The following is a 25,400-nucleotide window of genomic DNA, read 5'->3' on the forward strand; positions in this document are numbered from 1 at the left end:
GAACTTGTCTCACAGTTTTTACATCTCGATCTGAAATTTTGGGCAATTTCTGTTTTCAGCGGCATCGCTGATTTCGGGCCACAATAGTATATAGATAGCGAGAAACTGGTCGATCAAAATCAAGCCCTTGTGTTGGAAACATTTTTATTTGATAGCATATCTTTACGAAATTTGGCATGGATTATTATTCAAGTCAGCAGTACAATCTCCGAATAAAATGTTCGAATTTAATTATTAAAGCATATTAAAGCATACATATGTATATCTGTCATACAAACTGACTGATCAAACTCAACTGCTCGTATTCAAAACCTGTTTCTTTGACAAGATATTAGTTCGGATTATTATTCAAGGCAGCGCTAAAATATCCGTATATACATATTATACAGATCGGACCACTATAGCGTATAGCTCCTATACAAACTGACCGCTCAAAACCAAGTTCATTTTATGGAAATTTTTCTATTTGTGAAAGTTCTGGGAATAGAATTTAAAAATTGTTGTTGGAACAGCATAAACTAACTCCAAATTAGTTTTGATAGCTCTTGCACGAATACATATGTACATATGTATGTACACTTATAGGTATTAACAATGGGCTTTGATGTAGCAAAAGAACGCAAGTCATTGTGACATACATATGTATGTACTTGATTACAAGATCGCTGTCTGCCTCAAATAACATAGTACCAAAGCAAATCCAAATCTAGAACATATATAAAAACATGATTTACAAGTCATAAATAAAAAACATCCGCCATTTCTGAGGACACAACTTTTCTGCTTTATTGCACAGCTACTTAATAAATATTTAAGTCATAATTATCACTATATTTTTAAATATTTACGATTATTTGCTTAACTTAGTAACTATAGATATGTAAAAATTAGTTTTAAATGGTAAGACTCACTAGCATTTTAGGACTTTTATATACATACATACTCTTTAAGCGAAATACGTGTTTGTTGTTTGTGTAAATTATGTAATTACTTCACAACGCATACTCTTTTGAATGCTGCGTAAGTTATATAACAACTGCTCACCGCTTATTATGTATAATTTAAGTTTTACGATTTTAAGTTTAACAAATAAGTTTTAGTGTTTAACATTTTCGGCGAACTTCAAAATGTTTCGCATTTACAACTACAAATGTACATAGCACTCTTGGCGTTTCTTTCGTATTGTACTTTACATTTCATTTTGACAATTCCACGTTTAGTGCACTACTTTGCATTTCATAAAATAAATATGGTTTTAAAGAAATTTTTACGCTAAATGAGGTCTAAGGCACTTTCATCATTTTTCATCATTTAAATTAGTTTACAAATATTTACATTATACAATATATAAATCATTATGTAAAAGCGTACACCATTTTGATAGTTTTGCTAATTTTTGGTGATCAATACTAAAATAATACTCCATTGTTCGGTTTCACAACATGCTAACAAAATTAAAACCGTTATGCAACTATACATACATACTAAATATGTATTATATGCGTCAGCGTATGTGTGATTTTAATGTGTAAACATATCTAAAATTAGGGACGTATTTCAAATAGCGAACTTGCATACTTTACAAATAATTAACTAGTCAAATCCAACAAGTAATATTTATAAAACTAAAGCAAACGCGAATAGTTAACAGTTTTAACCAACCATTTTCTGGTGTGGGTCTCCAAGACTCAGCACGATCACATTTCAGCCAACAATAGCATAACGGTAATTTAGGCTTAATTGCCGTCATAACTGGACACCAGTGAACTGGTGTCACTACACCGTTATCGTTTTCTTTTGCTCATAATTACGATCCTTCAATAATTGATCCAGCTGCTCCTCCTGATAGTAGACGACGAATTCCGCCGGCGATAGCGTTTCGAATAACGCGCAAATACTGGGTTTCAGATTGTAGAAGAACAAGAGCTGAGCACGCGCTGCGAAGTCGTTCAGCAGCGACTCTATAACAGTGGCCGCAGTAAAGTCCGCACCGTAAATATGTGAGGCATCAATGACGACGGGCACATTCTGTCGCATCGAGTGCTTTGTCACCAGATTGCGTACATAATCCACCGAGGGGAACATTAAGCAACGATCGGGCGTGATCATCAGATACTCATTGCCCGCCGATGTGGTGAGAATTTCGGTGGTGATTTTGGGACGCGCCGCGTGGTACAAAATGAAGATAACATTTAAGCCGACACCGATTAGTATGCCGATTTCCAACGGCAAAACCAAGCAAGCAACGAATGTGCCGAGGCCGGGTAGCAGATCACTCTCTAAAATGCAAGTTAAATTAATTATTAGACAAGTTAATTTAATGGGGAACAAGTGTGCGGAACTCACTCTTTGCGCGCCACATTGGTTTGATTACGCGTACTTCCACCATAAACATAACGGCAGCAATAATGATCGCCGCCAGCGTTGATTTCGGTATGAAGAAGAAGTAGGGTGTGAAGAAGATCAAAGCAAGTATGACCAAAGAGCTCGAATAGATATTGCTTAGTGGGGTTCGGACGCCACTTGCATTGTTGACAGCGCCACGACTCAGTGCGCCGGTGGATGGGAAGCTCTGCACGAACGAGTTTGCGATGTTTGCAACACCAATAGCGATGAGCTCCTGTGAGGCGTCAACCGGTTTGCCGTTGCCTGTTGGTAGAAAATTATTTGATTAAATTAAGAAAATATTTTTCTATAGAAAATTTTGAACTTTGCTAAGTTAAAAGACTTACCAAAAGCTTTGGCTATAGAGACAGTTTCCATCAAAGATATGAGCGGCAAGACAATGAGACCAGAACCTAGATTTTTCACCATGTCTATGAAGCCTTCTTCATGCCCAGAGGCTGTTTCATTGGCCGACATATGGAATGGTGGGGGTTGTACGGCAGGCATGCCCTCTGGAATGTAGCCAATAACACGGAACGGTATATTGCCATCCTCGCTATGTAAAATATAACCCAAAATGCCACAGGCAATCACCAGTATGGCATTGCGCGAGGTGCCAATGAGCCAAATGACTTTGTTGAGCACATTCTGTGTCTTCGAGCGGAGCGTGGGTTCTTTGGGACCGAGCTTAAATGATGACAGCAGCTGTTAGCAAAAAAAAGAAGACAATAATAATATTAAACAGATTTGAATTAAATAAATAATTTATTTATTTTAATTTACCCGCATCATCAGCAGCACCACAATGCAGGTGAGACCCAAAACCGTATCCGAGGCGCGTGTCTCTTTGATATTTTCGTAAATATGGGTTAAAATTTCCAGGAATGTCGTACCGGGCGCCGGTATACCCAATATGTCTTTAATTTGCGATGCAACGATGATCAGTGAAACGGCCGATGTGAAACCGGATGAGACAGGACCGGAAACGAAGTCCAGCAGAAAACCCAAGCCGAAAATGCCCATAAACAATTCCACAATGCCACAAAGCAGACTGAGTAACACCGCTAATTGCCATGAACCTTTGGCGGTTTGGAAGGTCAGCAACGCCACAATGGCGGAGGGACCCACGGGCACATCCTTGCAGTTGCCGAGGAAAATGTAAATGAAACAGCCTAAGAAGGAACCATATAAACCGTACTGCAAAGAGAAAATATTAAAAATTTATATTTAACAAAAATAATGTAAAAAAGATTAGTTCCGTTTATTACTTTTACAAGTAATAACATATAATTTAATTTAAATTTTCAACTTACCGCTGCAGGCAGCCCGGCTACACCAGCATACGCTAGCGCTTGTGGTATAACGGTTAGACCGACAGTGAGTCCGGCAACCACATCACCCACAGCATCGTCTTTGGAATATTTCGGTAACCAATTGAGTATGGGCAGGCGTTTGTAGAGCGTCTTGCGGTTGAAGGTGCGCCTGGTGCGATCCTGCACCCATGCTTTGGCGCAGTCCACTGTCTTAATAGGTGGAATCATCTTTTTGCCGTCTGCGGTTACTGCAAGAGAGAGACAGAGAGAGAAAAATATGAGAGATTAGGGATGCTGCTATAAAATACTAAAGAGTTGAAATGAAGAGTCATAAAAAAAAAAATGTTTCCAAAAAATAACTTGATTTTGATCGGTCATTTTGTATGAAAGCATTTGTGATATAGTGGTCCGATCTGAACAATTTGTTCGAAGATTAGTTTGATTGTTCAGTATATAAACTGGACTAGTTCGCCTATACATATAAAAAAAGACAGACGTGAATGGCTTAAGCAACTCAGCTGATACATATGATACATATACATATTTTATATGGTTTTCGACGTTACCTTCGGGGTGTTACAAACATCTTGACAAACTTATTAGACTATTTTATTAAGTCATAAAAATATCGTGGAACAAGAGGAATCTATGACTTAAAATTGTTAACTTATAAACGGTATTAATTTAATGACTGAATCTGCACTTCTTTTAATTAATTCTTAAAGGGTTACATGGGTTTACGGGTTTCAAAAAATCGATTTATTTTATTGTCTTATTAAATTCTACAACACCTCTAGAATATTTTCCTAAATTTTCAAGTGGAACCAAGTAATAGTTTCGGAGAAACAGCCCTGAAAGTTTGTGGGCTCGAGGCTAGTTAGGCTAAGTGCGCCGTTCTTAAATGCGTTTTTCTCGAAACTGTGTATTTGAAGACGGTTGGTAAGATTTCCCGAGAAGTACTCAACCGGTCTTCATGAAATTTTACATAGGTCTTTGAGATACAATTCCTTAAACTTGGACGAAAGATTTTTTTTTCGATTACAACTATTTGAAAAAAAACGTCGCAAAATTTTCACTGAAATTTGCATTCCTTTGAAAAAAAATCAAATTTTAATTTTTTTCTTCGTTCAAGTTCTAAGTTAAGGTTTTAACTAAACCGCGAATTTTTTTCAACTTTAGACGATCCTGTAAGGATCCGTGAGGTCACCGGAAATGGCGTCGCAATGGCCGAGTTTAAAATATTTTTTTCCAAAAATTTCAGATTTTTTTTTAAATTGTGTATGCTTGTAACAAAAAAAATTCTAATAAAATATTTCATTTTTTATATGAGAAAAGCTGTTTTTTACCCGAGGAAACCCATGTAACCTCTTAACTTCTTTGATTTCGCCAAGAGATAGCTTAAGCATCAACAAATATAACTATCGAAAAAACTTCGAACACATACATATTACTCTGATGTTCGGAAATTTTCCTCTAAAGAACCTTAAATCTGAAATTTGTCAATCTTAGCTGTTAAGTTGAATGAAATTCTTAAAGTTCATATCGGAAGATTTTTTTAAATAATAAATATGTATGTATATGGTTGCACTCGACTCGGTCAGAGCTTTTCGATAACTGCAATTGGATAAATCGAATGATTTTGACCTCCAATTAGCGCTCCAAATATTTTTTTCGCAAACAATAAACACGATTTTAGGTTTAATTCGACAATACATAGCTAAAATATGTACATATGTATATTTATACTGGCGTAAGTCCATTGTACTTTCAAAAGGTTGTCTGTGAAAATAACTCATGTGCAGCGCTGCGGAAAAGCATTTATCGAGCTCAAACAAAAAGTGCGCTCCACAGTTCATGAGTCATTTTAACGCACTACAGCGTACTAACTGCAATTTGATTGTTATTATTATTTTTGTATTTTTCACTAACTATACACAATTTTCATTGCCAAGGGTGCACACTACATACAGTTACTGAGTTAATGCTCAGTTTTCAACTTAATTATAATGATCATTCCAATGTATTTTGTAGTGGTGTGCAACAATTTTCCCGCGCCTTGTAATCGTGTGGGTGTGCTGAGCTTGTAGGCAGCTAATAATTTATTATATGACGTATTGTATTTGATAGCAATTAAGTGATTTTCGGACTAAGTAGAAAACTCACTTCATTTTATTGGATTGTCTATCAACTAACAATTAAGGATTTCCTATTATTAAAGTGCATTGCTTGCTCGATTGCACACTTTTCCTTGAATTGTTTTTGTGGGGAATGAAAATGAAGTTACATGCATCAATAAGGTAAAAAGGTTTCCGCAATAAAATGCGCGGCAAATTCTGTGATTGATTAGGAGAGCTGAGTACGAAGCTGTCAATTAATAAGTGGTTATAGGCAAATAGGGTGGAGTTTGTGTGAGCGGAATTTCGCGGGCGAATATGAAAAAAATACTTTTCTTTGGGTCAGTGATCCATTACGAAAGTCTTTCTCAAACCTCCATAAATATTTCTAACAGAAAAGTATATCTTATAAAAATCTGATGAAGATACCTATGTATGTAAATACGTTTTATTACCGCTTGACAACGATAAAATAATTTATAAACGATGTTTGCTTAAGCGGTTGCGGATTGATCTTTCACACACGATTGTGTTGGCTTGTTGATACCTACGCGCAAATATAAAGTTAGCTATTTATGCACTAATTTGGTATTTCAATATTTACGTATGCATATTTATTGTATTTATTGTAGGACTTAACGCCTGCCAATGACAATTGCACGCTAACTCTCAGTATAAATAATTTTTTGTTGGATCAGTGGCGGAGACAAGTTCAATAGCGCAGCGAATTGTCGCTGTCCGCCTTTCGATTAATAGCGTTGGCGTGCGAACCGGTGTGGAATTTGATTTTTTACTCAAACTGTAAAGTGGGGGGAAATAATAAAAATGAAAAATATTGTGGTAACGTAATATGCGACGTACTTTTGTCAATTTCTCAATATTTTCACATTCGCGAAAGCGGTGTATTGTAATAAGGAACATGTGGGTGTTTATAGAAAAATTGCTATAGATTTGTATGTATATAGACTTTTTTGTACCTTTTTATATACGAATATACATTAGGGATATTTTTTTGTATTGTAAATTTAGAACTAAGTTAAAATGAGAAGAATTTTTGATATTTAAACTCATGCAACATGTTGTTATAGTTTTGTTCGTATTAAAGCTGTTTGGTTATTATATCTTGAATCGTTTAGAAGCTATGTACATATATTAAAATTATTAGATGGCGGGGTCACATCCATTTTTCCAACAATATTAGTCAGTAGACACTGGTTTCTTTCGCAATTGCGATAGCTTTCGCCAAATCACAGTTTTATATGGGGGCATGGCAGTGATCCGATCCAACTTGTTTTCACTTCTTTTCAAGGAACATCTCTACCCACATAGTTTCATCCGCTCGCTTGCGACGGACAGACGGTCGGATGGACAACTGTCAAACGTGTTTTACGTGGGATCCTGCTTATGTAAAGCTTAACTCCACGGTGCTCAAAAGCACAACGGATCAATACAATGCGTCGATCAGCGCCCTGAAAATTGGGTAAGGATTTTCAGTACCAATTGGCAGTGCGGTAAGGACACACTAACCACCTTGGTAGGGCTCGAGGCCCATCTAAAACCTCTGCCGTACTTTGGGTCCGGCACCCGGTTGCAATGCAACTCCACATTCGACTGACAAGTCAGTTCTTCCCGCGATTTGGGTTTTAACCACAGCCACCACGGGTCGGATGGACAACGTCCGGTGTGTTTAACGTGGGAACCTGCTGACGACAGCCTAACTCCACGGTACTCAAAAGTACACGGATCAAATCAATGCGTTGATCAGCGCCCTGAAAATGCCAGGCATTTCCAGTACCAATTGGCAGTGTGGAATGGACACACTAACCACCTTGGTAGGGTTCGAGGCCCATCTAAAACCTCTGCCGTACTGTGGGTGGGTCGGATGGACAGACCGACAATCACCCAGAATTTAGTTCGACTCGTCATCTTCATCATTTATTTATAATATTACAAACAATAGTTAGGTGCGTAGGAGCCGTAGTAACAAAATATGGCACAACCCTAATGTTTAATCTTACTAATTTTGTATGCGTGTAATTAGGGAAAGCAGTTAAAATATTTGCAATTTGACACATAAATTCGCGTGCTGCAGAATTGTGTCTATGCTGACATATAAGCAAACATACTTAAGTTGACATAAGCGTGCAAATGTGTAAGTGTCAATTTGCATGACAGCTGAATTCGAATCGAAACCACAATCCGTACTTATTATATTCAATATTTACCTTTGCCACTTCCAACGTAGAGATCGTTCAACAGGCTTTTGACAGTGATTTCGAATACAAATACACACAAGCATATACATATATGTATATGTATAACATCATATATGTATATGTACATTTGCTGCCATATTTGTGCATGCCTTTTATTAAATAAGGTGAATGACACATTTAATTATGTCTAAACATTGTTTTTGTTTTATAATTCTCCTATTGTTGTCTAAAACAAACGCTAAGCCTGATTTCTTGCTATTCGAATGAGTTTGTTCTTGCTTGTTTAGAAGTAATTTCTTGCAGTAAAATTAATTTGTGATAAAAATGCATGACATTTTTGTTATGAATGTTATATATGTTTATCTATCGTCACCTAAAATGCAAAATAACGTAACATAATTTTTCATACGTTTACAGGCGAAGGAAAAAAGTTAAAAGAAACCACTCATATTGAAAAAAAATTGAGCTTTGGTTATAAAATGGTTATATTTTGGTTATCATAAACTCATATTGAAACTAAATTTGAGTTTTGGTTATCATACTTCGTTTTATAGTTTGCCTATTACATATTTTTATGATACGTTTTTTGCATTCTAGGTGACGATATATATTTATTTTAAAAAACAACACTTATTTACATAACATTTCTTATATATGTATATAGCGGTGTATTAATTTGAATTCTGCAACGATCGGTTTGTTGCCTTCCAATTGCAGAAAGAATGATGTAGACATTATAATCGAGATGTCGAATTCTCATAGTAATTATAAACAAACATTTCACCTCCTTTGCCTCACTTTCTTACAAACTAACGTCATTTTCTTTTAAAGGCACTTCAAAAAAATAAAGGAGCTAAATTGCCAGAATCTTGTTCTTGCAGAAGCAAAAAAGAGTAATAACGTTGCCTTAATTTAAAAACTTCAATTACATATGTATATACACACCATATAAAATATGAGTATTGAAAATATGTTAAGGCTATGGTTATATCGGTTCTTAAAGTACAAAATTATTATTTACATATCTTCTTCTTCTTTATTAGCGTAGACACCGCTTACGTGGTTATAGCCGAGGCATCTCTATATTATTTATATTGGTCTGGGAATAATAGCCAGTATAGATAGCTTAGACATAGTACATACATTGTGGAGATATTTGATTCACTAAGCTATCGCATCGGCGACCACACGGATTTCGTTGTTTAATCTAATTATGTATGTATGTATGTATGTATGTATATGTACCAACGAGTGTAAAAATAAAAAAAAAATCAACAATACTCAATAATCATACAAATAACTAATTAATTATACGGCGCGTTCTTAATAACGGTAATTCCCGCCATTCGAAATGAAAGATTAGACGACAAAAATGAGAAAAAATTAAACATAGACATATTTTTCGAAATAATTATATATAAATTAGTTGGAATATTCTTCAGCTACGCTAACTCTCATCGACGAGTTAATCAGAAATCGTTAAAAATGTGTAGCGTGTTGCAACTCGCTGGCGTTAGAAAACACGCTGATGCCTGACGAGCCAATCTAAGGACTACAGTACAGAAATTTAATTTGTTCAGGAATCACTGAATAATTACCTCGACTACTTTAGTTTAAATGACGAATTCGAAGTAACTTTCCAGCATTTATTTAAAATCATAAGCACTTAAATTTTTTAGGTTAAGCTTTGATTTTGTTGATTTTTTACACTTATACACAGTTACTGATAAAAAAAATATTGATAACACTGTACACTTTCAAACAAATAGAAACACAGGCACTTTAGCATTAGTCTACTTACATATAAACTCGTTTGATCCTTGCGATCCGCCACTACCACCGTTCTGTTCCGTACCGTTCGTTGTAATGCTGATCGAAGAACACTTGAAACCATCGTTCACATACACGTGATCCAATGCGGGATTTGTCTTCATTGTGTATGCGCACTTGTCACTTCTGCAAACGACTACCTGTCACTTGTCACTTCTTCTATTCTTTTATGTGTGTGTGTGTGTGTTCAGCTGACGTTGTGAAAGTATTTGCTCGTTGGCGTAGAATCCGCGCGCAGACGCACACACAGCCACTAATGTCTGCTAAGTGTGTGTGTTGTTGTTTCTTCTCTTTTGTTTGTGTGCAGTTTTTTTTGTTTTTGCAATTCCCGTGCTGCTCGTATTTCGTCGTAATCAGATTGCAGGCGAAAATATTTGTGCAGATTTTTTATATTAAATATTTGTTGTTTGTGTTTGTAAAAAGTTGTTGTGTTTTGGTGTTCTTTCCTCCTTTTGCGTTTTTAGTTTGGAATTTTGCTGCAATGGATGAAATATGAGATTTGATTAATGACGACGTTTCCGTTTTGTGCTTTTGTTTTTTTTTAATACATTCTTGAGTTATTATTTTTATGTTTTTGCATTCGAACATTTTGCGTATTAAGTGAATTATTTTCAAAACGTAAATAGAGTAGTGATATACATATGTATAGTATATGAATAAATACATATAAGTACATACGTATGTACATGGTTGAATGCAGGACTTCAAGTTATCGTGATATGCATTTACGTATGTATATATGTATATAGTATGTACATACATAGATACCACAGTATTCGCGTCAATAAGTAAAGGAAAGTGAGCTTAAGCTAAGTTAGCTGTTTTGATTTCTAAATTAAAGTATTTGGGTTTCCTTCATTTTTATCGAATTTTAAGATAAAGAGAGCCTTAAGTCAAACCATCTCATAATTTCACATTATCTTAAGTCGACTTGTGCCTTTTTTACATATTACCACAGCTAAATCGGTATTATGGCATTTGTTTTTGTTCACAATTTTGCTCGTTTTACATTTGCTTTACTTACATTGCATAATATTCCATTTGTATGTATTTTAAAACGTCATAATACTGCATTTGTTTGTATTTTAAAACCTTTGCATTGCTGTATTCGTAATAAGAGTTACTTAATTATGATAAATACACATTTTTGTGTATAAAGTTGGGCAAAAAATCTGTTATACAAATTTTTATAAGAAAAATGACAGCCGGGCGAGTGCCTAAATTTAGGATGTCTGTATATTTCTGGGCCAGCGCACGACAATCGGAATCAATTAAGTTAATTTATTTTATTGAATTATTGCTTAAAGAAATTTGCCTTAATATATGTTCTTACATACATATGTATGTACAAAAATAACTACCCGTATATTCGTGTTTTTGCTAACAAATATCGCACGCGATTCCTTGTTTAACCGCTCACATAAATATAGCAGTATATTATATTGAAAGGTATTGGTAATTTAAATGCGTTTATATAAGGATATTGAAGTTTAGATTTAGGGTTACATAGTTTATAGCTATTAACTTTTAGTAAAATAAATGAATTATTGTGGCTTTGTAAAAGAATAGAGTATAGTCGGGTATAATGGGAATATGTACATATGTATGTATATTGGAAATTTGAAGCTGATGTTGGCCTCCATCAAGCGAATCATGGCTGTGAGTTTGAATTTGTAAAAATTGAAAATAAAATTTGATTTTTGTCTAATCAAAGAAAATCAGCTAAACTCGGATTTAATATGAAATAATTTCTCAAACAAACGCCTCGCAAGCATTTAAGAAAAATATTTTATGCATGGTATATAAACACGCTAAGTGAGCCGAAGTCAAGTAATAGAAAAATATATTTTTATAAAAACTAGGATTTTGATGTTAAGAAACATTGAAGAATAAGTGTTTGTCATTAGTATTTCAAGAATGAATTCTTTTTATTAAAAAAAAATTGATTATGAAAATGTGTTTATAAATCATTTTAATATATCGTCACCTAAAATTCAAAATGACGTATGTATTATGTAACATCACTTTTCATAAATTTACGGCCAATGAAAAAACTATATAATTGAAACAAGATTTGAGTTTTGGTTATAAAATGACTATATATTGGTTATATCTGATATGATGTAGTGCATTGTAAGCAATAAAAAGTGCAATTTAGATTTTTTTGAGGATACGTTATTTTGCATTTTAGTTGACGATACGTATGTTTTACTTTGCATCATGTACATATGTATATTTATAATTACGGCGCTTAATGATTACCCAAAGTCGGGCACGATATTATAGTAAATGGTCGCGAAGGAGCGCAATATTGTATATAAGAAAAATGCAGATCGTCTCATAAGTAGTACATACGAAATGGACTCTCATAGCTGATCTCGAAGGAGATTTAAACACTGTTTATAAAAGTTGCTTCCAAAAAACACCTAACATACTGTAAATGACATTTTTCCTTTCCAATTTGCCAATTTAAAATAATATTAAACACTTTGAAATAGCTGCATGTTGTTTATTTCAACATACTTCCTTGAAGCGCGCCTTGCCACATTGAAATTAAGTAAAGAAGGATTTTATTTTTTATGTAGCACGACTCAAAATATAATATTTAGTTTCGATATCAATTAAAAAGTCACGCTGCTATAAATACATTTTATTCATTCAGGATTTTTTCGTTTTATACTTTACTCAGGCATTCTTCTACAAACAAAAGTTTATCAGTAAACGATTTCTGCTTTTTGCGGCTGCTTTTGGTAGAAAATTTAGGGAAAATATATATATACATACTTACATATATGCAAGTTCAAAAGTGAATTAAAAGTGCTGGTATAGCGCAGAATTTTTCTTAAAAAATAATGAATACTAAGCAGTTGTATGAAATGCTTAAAAGCAACTTTTTTTTTTCTTTTTTTTATAAAATTCTAATTTATATATGTTTTATTAATGTAATAATTTTATTTTTATTTTAATTAATTCTGTTGACTTTAAAGCTCATTGTATTCAAAATTCTTCTTCAGTGATTTCTTAAGGGGTTACATGGGTTAACGGGTTTCAATAAATCGATTTTTTTGTCTTATTAAATTCTGCAACACCTCTAGAATATTGTCCTTTCAAGTTGATCTGAGTAAAAGGCTAAGTGCTCCGTCTTTAAACGCAATTTTCTCGAAACTGTGTTTTTGAAGTCGGTTGGCAAGATTTCACGAGAACTATTTAGCCGATCTTCATGAAGTTTTACACAGGCCTTTGAGATACAATTCTTAAAGACTTGCACGAAAGATTTCTTTTTGATTACACCTGCTAGCAAAAAAATGTCGCGAAATCTTCACTGAAATTTTTCCTTCGTACAAGCTCTAAGTTAAAGTTTTAACTAAACCACGAATTTTTTCACTTTAGATGATCTCGTAAAGAGTTATTCTGCCAACGCGGGTGCATCTTTTTTCGTCACCGGAAATGGCGCTGCAATGGCCGAGTTAAAAATTTTTTTCTTCAAAAATTTCAGAATTTCTTTATTAGTAGTGTATGTTTGTAACAATGAAAAATTCGAATAAAATAATTAATTTTTGATATGAGGAAACCCCTAAAATATTCTTGAAAATTTTAAAATTGTTGATGAAAAAAAATTAATTAAAATGGAATTTATAACAATTACTAAATCACAAAGCAAAAGTCAAAGCAACTAATATCGAAAAGGCAAACTAATATTATATATATAAAATGAGATTTCGGACATACTGAAAATTATGTTTTAGTAGAGCGATATGGATATTTAAATAATTTTTTACGTTTTAAATGGTTTGTTTTTTATTTAAATTATATTACTTTGCTTTTTTTCTGGCAGGTGCGCAAAGCTTGCTTTTTTAATTTTTTATTAATGTCAGTAAACCATTACACCGTTCCTTTTTAAATATCGAAAAAGCAACGACAATTCTTAATACGTTTAAGAAATACAAATTTCTTTTACCCAAATCGTTACATATGTATGTATGTATATACATACATGCATACTCACATATGCATATATTATTTTGGAATGCTTACATTTTTGCTTGATTACGAGCTAACGCCACAATTCAAAACAATCGGAGAATGCATGCAAATTTCAATAGGGTTTTGCTTTATTCACTAGTTTACGAGCACAAATGTGTTGGCGTTTTTCGCCAAAACACCGACTTTGCCGCACTTCACTTAAAAAAAGCGATTTAAATGCTCATAGCACCGAACCTGAGCCGCTATTACGTATGTTTGTGACCGCTTAAAGTGCTTCAGCGACCGTTTAACACTATAACTGTTTGACTTTATAAACGCTGCAACGGTTTTATTGTCAATTGAATTTAATCATTTATTTATACTGGCACACACGAGTTTTTCTTTCTTTTTTCCGTATATGCATATAGCTTTACTAAGTTTGACTTTTAAATAGTTATCTCGTCACGACGATGTTTCAAACTAAACTGTTTTCGAACTTGGCTCAAACGGTGTCTTTATAAAAATCAAAGCGCTTATTTGCTTCGTCGACGTCGAATCGCTTTCGGTTGCTTGTCGTTGATCGGCAGTCAGCGCAGCTAAGCAGAGTCGACAGTGGATCGATCGTTCGGCTTTTCTGTGCTCTTACTGACATTTCTATGTATTTACTCTCATTTTTTTGATGGCTTTGCATTTTGTTTTGCTTTGAAAGCTCGCACATACCTACGATCGTGTATGTTGTTTGCTTATTTCGACTTTGTGTTTAGTATGTTTGCTCAACTGTTGTTGTTGCTTTATTCTTAACGAATTGTGTTTGTATGAGATAGGTTCTTTTTTTCGAAATTCACGCTATTCATGCCGCAGACACTGCGTCGCATCAAGTGAGTTTTTCATTTTCAAAAATTCCACTGCGCTCAATTCACGCCGCTGATATATTTACATACGCGTATGCATTGTGTTGCCTGCGCTCTTTCGCCTTCATTGTAGATCCAACGCGTGCGTTAGTCGCTTGCTGGTAGTTTCCGCTCGCATTGTTTGTGTCTTCCCGGCTGTCAAACTGCCTGCGAACCGCCTCTAACCGGTTGCCATTTCACCGCACAAATGCTCTCTGTTTACGTTTTTCTAAGGCTCAATTCGTCTGTCTGTCTTTTATGTTATCGTTTTTTAGACAATTTTATCTTTCGTAAATTTTGAAGAGCAAGCATTAGCATAAGCTTGTGCACCAAATGTCTACGGGCCATATATTTTCGTCGGATTACTCGCCAGATGGTCGCCATCTACCTGCTTATCGGTCACAGTAGGCGTTCGCCAATGCCGCAAGGTAGTCACCATGTGCTGACGGTGATGTTGGCATTCTAGCATAATGCCTTGTCGCCGTAGAAGGCGACTGTGAAGGCGACAGCACTCGTGAAGTTACCAGCAAGGGTACGACGACAAATGCGAGTGTGTGCGAATTTCGCGGCGAGTTTGTTGTCGAAATCTTTTGTTTGTTCAACTGATTTGGCATTGAAATTGCTACTCGCTATTAATTGTCCGTTTAGGGCGTTAAATCCTTGGAAATGTATTGTAAAATGTATGACTCTTGAGAAACAATACATGATGAGTTTACATAATAAATAAGAATATATTTTGAATTGCGAAAAAAAAAATAAAAATAAGCATTTCTAAATAAATAATGAATTTATGATGCGGCGACTAATGGAAGGTTTCAAGACCGGAGCATACTCTTGTAGAACCCTCAGATGCGATTTAGTGACTAATGCCCAGGGCATACTAAAGTTATTGAAGACAATTCTCCAGCTTGCTGAATGAAAGTGAAAACATAACACAATGAGATCGTGAACCCGAATCTCTAATCGATGATGATGCCCGACTATGAAAAACAACAAAACAGCTGGGCCGATGGATTACCGGCCGAGCTATTCAAATACATCGCCGAAAAACTCATAAGGGGCATGTATCAGCTTCTTTGTAGAATATGGTTTAACAAAAGCATGCTCGACGGTTGGAATTTGAGTGTGCTTTGCTCAATCCACAAAAAGGGAGACCCCACAATCTGCGCCAACTGCCGAGGGATAAGCCTCCTCAACATAGCATATAAGGTTCTATCAAGCGTATTGTGCGAAAGATTAAAGCCCACCGTCAACAAACTGATTAGACCTCATCAGTGTTGCTTTAGGCTTGGAAAATCAACAACTGATCAGATATTAGATACATATATTATGCGCCAAATCATTGAAAAGACGCGTGAAAAGAGGATCGATACACATCACTCCTGTCTTTATGCCTCTATGTATGAATTTGGTAGCTCCGCAAAACTAATTCGGCTGTGTAAACTGACGTTGAACATTACCAAAAGCTTCGTCAGGATTAGAAAGGACCTGTCCGAGCATATCGATACCGCACGAGGTTTCAAACAAGACGACCCCTATTCTGCGACTTCTTAAATCTACTCTTGGAGAAAATAATTCGATCTGCAGAGCTGAATCGAGAATGGTACAACCTTTTATAAGAATGTTCAGTTGCTGGCGTACGTCATCGACCTCAACATCTGCGCTGTTAGTTCTGCCTTCTCTAGACTGGATAAGAAAACGAAACAAATGGATCTGGGAGTGAATCAGGGCAAGACGAAATATCTCCTGCCACCAAACAACAAACGGCGCACTCGCGATTTGGCTCCTACGTCTGACTATTGACAGTCATAACTTCGAAGTCGTAGATAATTTCGTCTATCTTGGAAACAGTAGTAACAGCAACAAAGATGTCAACCTCGCAGAATAACTCTTGCCAACAAGAGCTACTTCAACAAGCACCAAACACTATAAGTTTCTCATTATTCCCATCCTGCTATATGGTGCATAGGCATGGACGATGACAATATCTGATGAGTCGACGTTACGTGTTTCGAGAGACAGGTTCTGCGGAAGATTTATGATCCTTTGCTTATTGGAAACGGCGAATATCGCATACTGTTCTCTGCAATTTTGTTCAAAATGCTTAAAAAGCTCCCTTTTGATTGTTCCTAGCGGGCATAGTATTGGATCCGATTCTGACTCATCTAAAGAGGTTCTTAGCTTTATCAAGTCGTCTGCGGAAAATGTTCCTGTGACCGCGAACAAGTATACATAGTTGATCTCCCAGTGATCTTAAAGCCATCATGCAGGTGTGATGTTCACAAGGCAAGCAAAACCGTCTGGCTGTCCTTGTATATATATGGTTTCTTTCTGTATCCTCCCCCAGTTAATCAATAGAATTTTACTGGAATTCTCTATACCTAGTACTTCAGCATGGAGTATGCAGGTTGAGTTTGGTACTCCCGCCTCCATTCCGCAGTCCATATTGGACCCATGGGTGTAGATAGAGGTATTATCCTTCTTCCCAACTGTACCTCTTCTCCATTTGCGTATAGAGGAAATTCTCACCTCTTAACAGTACGTAAGAAAGTTGTTGTCTTATGTGAATTATTATTATTATATGTATCTTCATTTATGTCAGCGTTCTCTCTCTCTTTTTCAACACTTTTACATATTTGTGTTGTGATAAGAGGCAGTTTTGTATCTGTGTTTTCAAAATATCATAGTTTTATTCTTAAGTAACATTTTAAAAACTTTAAGAGACCCATTTAGAATTAGCTATTAGAAAAAAGGTCTTTCTGTCGTTTTCGAGCTTTGTGTAGAAAAAATGGCTTTCAAAACTTTACGATTTTTTGGCAGAACTCTCAACAAAACTGTCTCCCCACTGGAACGAAATTCTCACTAAGCCTCTGAATATTCTGTATGAATACACATAGAATATCAACTGATGGATATATTATCGTATTTTTATATAATTTTAAAATTATAGTACTTACAAAATTAATTCGTTCATTTCACGTTAATTGCATAACCGAGAGTCAATTTAATTTTTTATTATAGTTTTTGATAATAGTAATAGCGGAATAACACGCTTTTACAAGGCTTGTGACTGGAATTTTTAGTCTCTTGTGTTTTATTAAATTTCTATACGTTTTACGAGATTTTTGTTAGTTTATTCAGGTTTATCCCCATAATGCTATAATTGTCGATTATCTCTCGTTTGCTGAAATTCTCTTTTTAGACCTAAGTTAAGGTACTTAACAAAAATGTGAGCTGATTTTCTACTATTAACCACTTCTAATTTATTTTTCTTATTTTATGATTTTTTGTTTTTTTTTTTCGCTTTAATTTTGTGCTTTCTCATTAAAGTTATTATCCAAGACTTTTATGGGTCCAGCTATTATTTTTAGTTTCATCAACCATTGTCTACGCATGGCGTTTATTCTTTTCAAGAAAAAAGTTGATATGGGAATTTTTTCAAGTAGTTTTTTGCTTGAGGCGTTTGGAATGGAAATTGTGGTTAGATCTGGTTTGCGATGTTATATTTTTATACACATTCCTAACTACATATGTACGTATATGTATATTAATATGTTTACACATGTATACATATGATTATGCTGTATATTAAAATGTAGATTCCGACACAGGTATCACTTTCACATTGTGATGTTTTGGGCATGGATTGTTTTAATGTAGAAACAAAAAAAATGGTTGTAAAATTATATGGTAACCCCCCACTACACTTCACTGTATATTAGTTGAAACTTCATGAGGTAAATTAGAATAGAAATAGCGTTCAAAATTCATCTGAATTCAAAGCTGTTCTTTTGTGTAAAAACCCCAATGGCCAAAGAGAAAACCAATCAATAGCGACAATGACCTACTACGTTTATTTCCAATTATGCACTTGTGCATGTATTTGTGTACGTTGATATGTGTGCGTGGTCGCTGCTTGATATTTTCGTTGAATTTTGGTTTTGTTGTAGAAAAATCCCCTAAAAGATTAACACACTAGGTGTTCAGGTCATGTGATGCTAGTCAAATGCGTTAGGCTGCGTTATATACAAATAAGGCTACTATCGAAAATACTTATAAAATATATTGACAAATTCAAAACTCTCAATGTTAAATTATACGTCAATAATACGTATGGTAATTAAAAACAAGTAAGGAAGGGCAACGTTCGGGTGACGCTTGGAATATATGTAAATGTGCGTTAACTTTTGTCATTACTACAGTACGAAAGCATGTCTCCAAGCACTACTAAACGACATTATCGGCATAAAGTCTTCTAGTGTAACAAAAATCATTATACGTATGTAACGGGTGTTCCAAATAGAGGTACCTTTTTCAATAGTTTTTGTTTGACAGATCAAGCGTGTCAAGCTGTCATGTTATTTTTGTTCAGTATTATTTGACATTTCATCATGGAAAGACTTACACCTGAACAACGTTAATAATTGTTCAACTTCGTTAAATAAAAAATGTGTTTCCCGCGCTTTGCACAACTCATGGTCATCATAATCGGCCTACTGAGCGTACTATTCGCAGCCATCAGCCCTCTTGAGACCCGGCATTCATTTTTTGATAATATTCACCCGATATAATGCCGATATAGTAGCCGTAACTAAGAGTGTACACGAAGACCGTGGAGAGTCGACTCGCAGCAACTTGAACTGACAGCTTGCGCAAGGATTTCGACAGAGAGCAACCCGAAGAGATTCCAGAGGAGCCTATTCAAAATTTAAAATTTAATGATTCATGACACAGTTTTCAACATAACCGTTTTGTGGACTGGACGTGGTTATCATATGATTTTACCGTTTTTCAAAGCTTATACAAAATTTTTTGGCATTATCACCAATTCCAAGCTTTTTGAACCTTGGTATAAATTTGGACATTTTATATCATTTACGAAAAAGTTCCGAGTTAATAATCTATGACCGGAGAATAGACTCGGGTCTGTTTCTATCCAATGAAAAGGGGGAATAATAAGTCCAATTGCCATAAGATGGTTTTACACTTCACCTGTCGTTTTTAGAAAAAACCAAATTTTAATTTCTAAATTTTTTAAGATAGGAAATTACAGTCTTTGGTAGACACATTACTAAGATGAGATGAGAGAAGAGAATAAGATGCGATAATGTTGAGGAACTATGGAAATATTCAGCGTACTTTTTAAAACGCGCATAGAGTTCTGGTGAGTACCTTATTTAAAGGCTGCTATAAAGTATTCAGATACTGGTAAGGAAACACCAGACGATACTTTTGGTTTAAAAGTTCCATGCTTTAACCGGGCACATTTAAGGGTAAAATTTTGAAAATTAATTTTTTATGGTTTGCTTAGTTTAAATATTAAAATTTAATTAGTTCTTTCAAATACGTCGTCATTTGCCAATTTTTTATTTCGATCGTAGGCAATGTCCTTTAATTTTTTTAGGTTACATCCGCAGAGAAAGCGGAAATCGCGTGTAACACAAAAATATAAAATATTTTCCTTCTTACTTTTCTAATACGTTTCAAAATTTCAATTATTGAGATAAGTCGTTTTTCAAGCGCTTATTATCAAACAACTTATCGTGTCATCAGACAAACGTGTAACTTAAACGTGCTATTGATTCGGATTGGCAGTTATTTATTATTTTACAAAATGCCTACTAATATACTAATTAATTTAAAATTAGTTTAAGGTTCGTTGAAGTCTGTTAATTATAGCAGTTTACATTTATTTTAATAAATATTCAATATACATATACATATGTATGTATGTATGTATATGTAAGTCTATGGGCTGGTATGCCTAGGATGGAATGTTGTTTTTAATTTAGAAATGTGTGTCAGAAAATGAGCAGAACAAGCTCAAAAAGAGAGGCAATAATAGTAGGCTTGTAACGTATAACTTTGTAATTGAGTTGGCAAAATCACGTGACGAACATTTATGTAAACAAACTGCTTGTATGTGTATGTATTGAAGCTAACAACGCGACACCTAGTAGTATGTGTGTGTATGTTGGCGATCGTTTAAAGCGATCATAAATTGATTGTTTATTTTTAAATTTATGCGAGGTATTGTGTTACAAACATACACACACATGCGTACATACGAATATAATTCACGAGGCATGTGAGTGCGGTGTCATTAGCGATTCGAGTGGACACTTTACATGCAAAAGCCAACAATTTTGTGTGTGTGTGTGTGTGTTTTGTAGGTATGTACGTAAGTTGTGAGAAAATTGGCTTTCCTTATATTTACTTGCCGTTTAGTCGTAAATATCAGCGGTGTATTGAACTTTGAAAAGTAAAAACAAAATATATGTAAATATACACTATAATGATTCATAACTGACCGATTTATGTATTATATGTATGGCATGTACATGCATGTATGTATGTCTGTCTGCTTAATAAGCTTTATATTACATACTACTTGAAGTTAATTTTTGCTTTATGTTCATAAATTCTTAAATGAGTGAAAACACAACAACACATAGACAAAACAAAAGCGTCGGTGATAGGCAGTGATAGGCCACAGCAAACAGCAAACCTGTTGGTTGCCACTTAATTGAAAAGTTGTAAATAGAATTGAAAAGCAGTCGAACTTAATTGAAGATCAATTGGGAGGAGGACGAAAAGCATACACATATGCACAAACATATTTGTATTAGAGTGACAGAGAGACGTGGGGAAAACTGGATAATAAATCAATAATAAGAAATTGATTGCACTTAATAGAAAGGTGATTGTGGTGCTAGTGAACATTGATACATATGTGCATACAAACACATTCTAGGTGCAATGCGAATATTGATTTTCATAAATTGATTATATAATCTTGTTTTCCTAATAAGTAAGACAGACTAAGCAGTCATTTATGGGATGTGAACTTTGCCTTTGCTTGAGGGAAACCGGTATGTTTGAAAAGAATGGGTTTAGAATTGACAATTGAGAAAATTAATTGTCAATATTTGGAATTAAGCCTGTGTTTATATAAAATGTTACATTTTCAGCCAATTTAATGAAAGGGAAGTGTTAAGTTAGGTTAGATGGCTGATCGCATGTGGACTGCAATGTGTAACCCTTTGTGATGCCATAGAAAAGAAGGACTCTTATAAATTAGCAAAACGCTTGTAGCCAATACAAATAATTTCCATTCCGGCCAGGTCGGTGCGTTGTATGAAGGTATGCGCTCCTAAGTGTTTAAGTCTTGACCTCCCAAACGCGTGATAGTCAAGAAGGAAGTGAGTGTTGAGCTGCTTCCAACTCTTCTTCTTCCATATAGCTTCTGCAGATGGCGTGTGGTAGGATTCCTAGCATTACTGCGCGCCAATGACCCATTAAAAGTCTCACAACTAGGGAGAGGCTAGCCTTACTGAGGGTAAATAGATCACTAGATCTCTTGCGTTCGAACTTGCGACAGCGCATGTACCGATGGTGGCCCAGCTGGTCAAGCTTCCGCGAAGCCCTGGTATTTAGCAGTAGAATATAAGAGGATACTGGAGTACCGATGCGCTCCCATTTTGTCGATAGCGGTTCTACGGTGCCTTTTTTTGCTTGCTCACCAGCTTTACAGTTTCTTGCGTTTCCGCTGTGACCTGGCAGCCATACCACTCGATGCACAAAAACACTCGATGCACAAAAACACAATGTTAATGAGTTCAAGGTTAGCATCGCTGCTCTGCTATCTGAGTGGATGCTCACTTTCTTGAATGATGCTGCACTCCGAAGCAGTAAATCTACTGTTACCTTAATGGTTGCAGCCTCGGCTTGGAAGACACTGCAATAGTAGGGAAGTCTAAAACTGAAGTTGATAGTGAGTTACCGACAGTAGACTCCTCAACCAACGTTGCCCCAAGCTTTAAACCATCAGTGAAGAAGCCCAATTCTCCTCTCCTTGAATACCTCGCAATCAGGGAGGACGATTGTAGCGAGTTGTTGGAGAAAAAAATCAGTAAAACAATGTTCCAAAGTTCCGGATTCTTCTGAGAGCTTCAGGCTCGAGAGAAATGGTCTTGATCTCCCCACTCTCTTCTTCACTGTAGCTTCTATATTTTAATGACAAAAATTTGCCAAGCTCTTCAATTGAATTACCATATACTACATATATTTTTATATATCCAAAAGGCTAAGGCATGGATTTGGCGATAAACGAAACTATGCGAAAGTTTTTCTATATTAGAATAATGGGATACTCCAAAATATGAAATGATGCACCTTATGCGCCTCAAATGTCTTAGAACTGCAAGGTTTTGCTCTGGAGAGTTCTGATAGAAGGCCAGAAAGATTTCATTCTGGATACAACAAGCTTAATTGGCTTTGACCTTCACTTCTCCTCACTATTCCATTTTGAAAATAGTATTTTTAATTTCCGTCTGAACGATCGATGTACTATTATGTATGTATGTACTTACAACTTATGTACATAAGTCATCTACGATTTACCATTTCCCAGCTGTTTTTTCGTAAAAAAATTTACACCAATAATAATATTATATAACAAAATAAACGAGTACTATCTACATATATCTATCTCTTAGATTTAAACCAACCCATTTAATTTATACCAATTGCTTTTTCGCTCCGCCAGCCTTCAAGGTTCGGCGAACTGTAGTCAGCTAGGATTATTCAGTTTACTAAATCCTTGGTCACACTCCTCCTTTCTCCTACCATAACTTTCAAGTCTCAGCGTTTAATAAATAAATATATACTCACATATAAATAATATTTTCAGTTATGCCAGCAGTGCAATGACTCCAAAGGTTGGTATTCATAAATAATAACAAATTAATCAGATTTTGGCCAGGGCATGCGGAAATGTCGAAAAAAACGGATACTTTGTACATACACATGCGTGTGTATGTATTTGTAAAGTGAGCGCATGTGACATCACGTGAAAATATCAACGTTTGGAATGCTAAATTAATGTATGCACACACAAATCGGCCGCCTGCAATACATATGTATTTTTCATATCACGTCTAATTTGTCACAGCATTAAATTCATGTCAACTTTGTGTGCAAAACACTTACTTTATGTGGTATAGGATATTAAGTTAATTTGATTTTCATCATCACTAACGGTATGCCTGTGTAATATTAATATTGCATGCAATATTGTTTTGTTTTTGTATTCCTATTATAAATAATCGTAAAGACATAAATTGTTTAGGATTTACAGAAGTTATAGTAGAATTGTGTAATTAATTGAATTAAAACTATACCAAGAATTAAAAACTGGTATAAAAAGTACCATCTATGTCACACACTGACGTTTACTTTTATGCGTAATGCAATAATAAATACCTCTGACTGTCTTATGTAAAGGTGATAAATGGAGGCGGCGTTATTTTATAGATAATTGGTTTCTTTGTAGTAAAAATTAAGTAAATTATATAAAATATATTCCTATAATGGCAGTGTTCTGTAATGCACCAAGATTTCTGAGAAACAAATACTTTAGATCTACCCGATATATTGAATAGAACGTAACGATTACTTCAAAAAATAATTTTTCGTGTGTGGTTTCCGAATACACCGTGTTTTCCAATAATAAATTATTTTAAGGGGTTATATACAGTTAGAATTTTCAAAAAATCGTTCCCTATTTTATTTTCTTAATAATGTACATATACAGAGAATTGAGTCGTGTGTAGAAGTTGGAGAATGGAGTCATATGGGGAAAGTTCTCTGATCGCTATTCACTTGGGAGTGGCCAGAAACGATTCTTTTACATATGTCTTAAGCAGCTCACGACTTCCGGTCTTTGACCAAGTATCCTCTGGGTAGCCTAAGAACATCCGTTTGAAGGCGAGCTGAAGTGAGAAGGCAAAACATCCCCAACACAAGGTTGTGCGCTGGGTTTGGGACTCGCTACGTAAAAAACGCCCCCAATACAAAATTACCAACTACCTCGGATGAGAGAGGTTTCAGACAAGGCGACTCTCTTCCGTGTGACTTCTTCAACCTACTTCTGGAGAAAATAATTCGAGTTGCAGAACTAAACTGAGAAGGTACAAACTTCTATAAGAGTGTACAACAGTTGGTGTATGCCGATGAAATCGATATCATTGGCCTTAATAACCGCACCGTTAGTTCTGTCGTCGCATATCGAAGTTGTAGATAATCAACGTCAGCTTCGAAATCCGTCGTAGGATATCTCTCGCCAACTTCGGACTAAGTAGGCAAATGAGAAGAAAAGTCCTCTCTCGACGACCAAAAACGAAACTCTTTAAGTCACCCATTATTCCCGTCCTGCTATACAAGGTACGTTCCAAATTAAACAGAACTTTTTGAATCTACCGCCCCCTGGTGGCGCCATCAATATGTCGATTGGTGCGTTAGTTTCCGATATCTTTATCGACTGTCTAGTGAGATTTCATGACATTTCATAGATTGGAAGTGAAGTTATTGCATTTTAAGTGTCTATATGTTTGTGTTATGGTCGTCATCAAAAAGGGGGTCTCTCATCCGAGGCTGATTGCTAATTTTCATTGGTAAGATTTTTTACGTGGCGGGTCCCAAACCCAGCGCACAACCCTGCGAAGGGGATGTTTCGCCTTCTCACTTTAGCTCGCCTTCAAACGGATGTTCTTAGGCTACCCAGAGGATACTTGGTCAAAGACCGGAAGTAGTGAGCTGCTTGAGTCATACGTAAAAGAATCGTTTCTGGCCACTCCCAAGTCAATGGCGATCAGAGAACTTTCCTCACTTGCGTGAACTTCTACATAT

The 25,400-nt window shown here is 35.4% G+C and overlaps 1 protein-coding gene across 1 annotated transcript; it reads right to left on the minus strand.

Annotated features, from left to right (window-relative positions):
- Positions 1 to 760: 760 nt before the first annotated feature.
- On the minus strand, positions 761 to 14,296 carry LOC120766838 (sodium-independent sulfate anion transporter). Its single transcript, XM_040092549.1, has 7 exons — positions 13,894 to 14,296; positions 9,830 to 10,334; positions 3,699 to 3,946; positions 3,169 to 3,582; positions 2,733 to 3,090; positions 2,347 to 2,649; positions 761 to 2,279 (listed from the first exon to the last, which is right to left on the minus strand). Exons 2-7 carry the CDS (start codon positions 9,960 to 9,962, stop codon positions 1,777 to 1,779), a joined length of 1,959 nt encoding a protein of 652 aa, XP_039948483.1. The 5' UTR covers positions 9,963 to 10,334; positions 13,894 to 14,296; the 3' UTR covers positions 761 to 1,776.
- Positions 14,297 to 25,400: the final 11,104 nt, after the last annotated feature.

This window comes from Bactrocera tryoni, chromosome 1 (genome assembly GCF_016617805.1).
Source record: "Bactrocera tryoni isolate S06 chromosome 1, CSIRO_BtryS06_freeze2, whole genome shotgun sequence".
Taxonomy (NCBI): Eukaryota; Metazoa; Arthropoda; class Insecta; order Diptera; family Tephritidae; genus Bactrocera; species Bactrocera tryoni.

Bases quoted from the DNA above. Each gene is read 5' to 3' on its own strand.
- LOC120766838 (XM_040092549.1), bottom strand. From the start codon at position 9,962: ATGAAGACAAATCCCGCATTGGATCACGTGTATGTGAACGATGGTTTC. The intron at 2,650-2,732 runs GTAAGTCTTTTA...TTCTACCAACAG, and splicing joins CTCTATAGCCAAAGCTTTTG to GCAACGGCAAACCGGTTGAC. The intron at 2,280-2,346 runs GTGAGTTCCGCA...CTTGCATTTTAG, and splicing joins ACCAATGTGGCGCGCAAAGA to AGAGTGATCTGCTACCCGGC.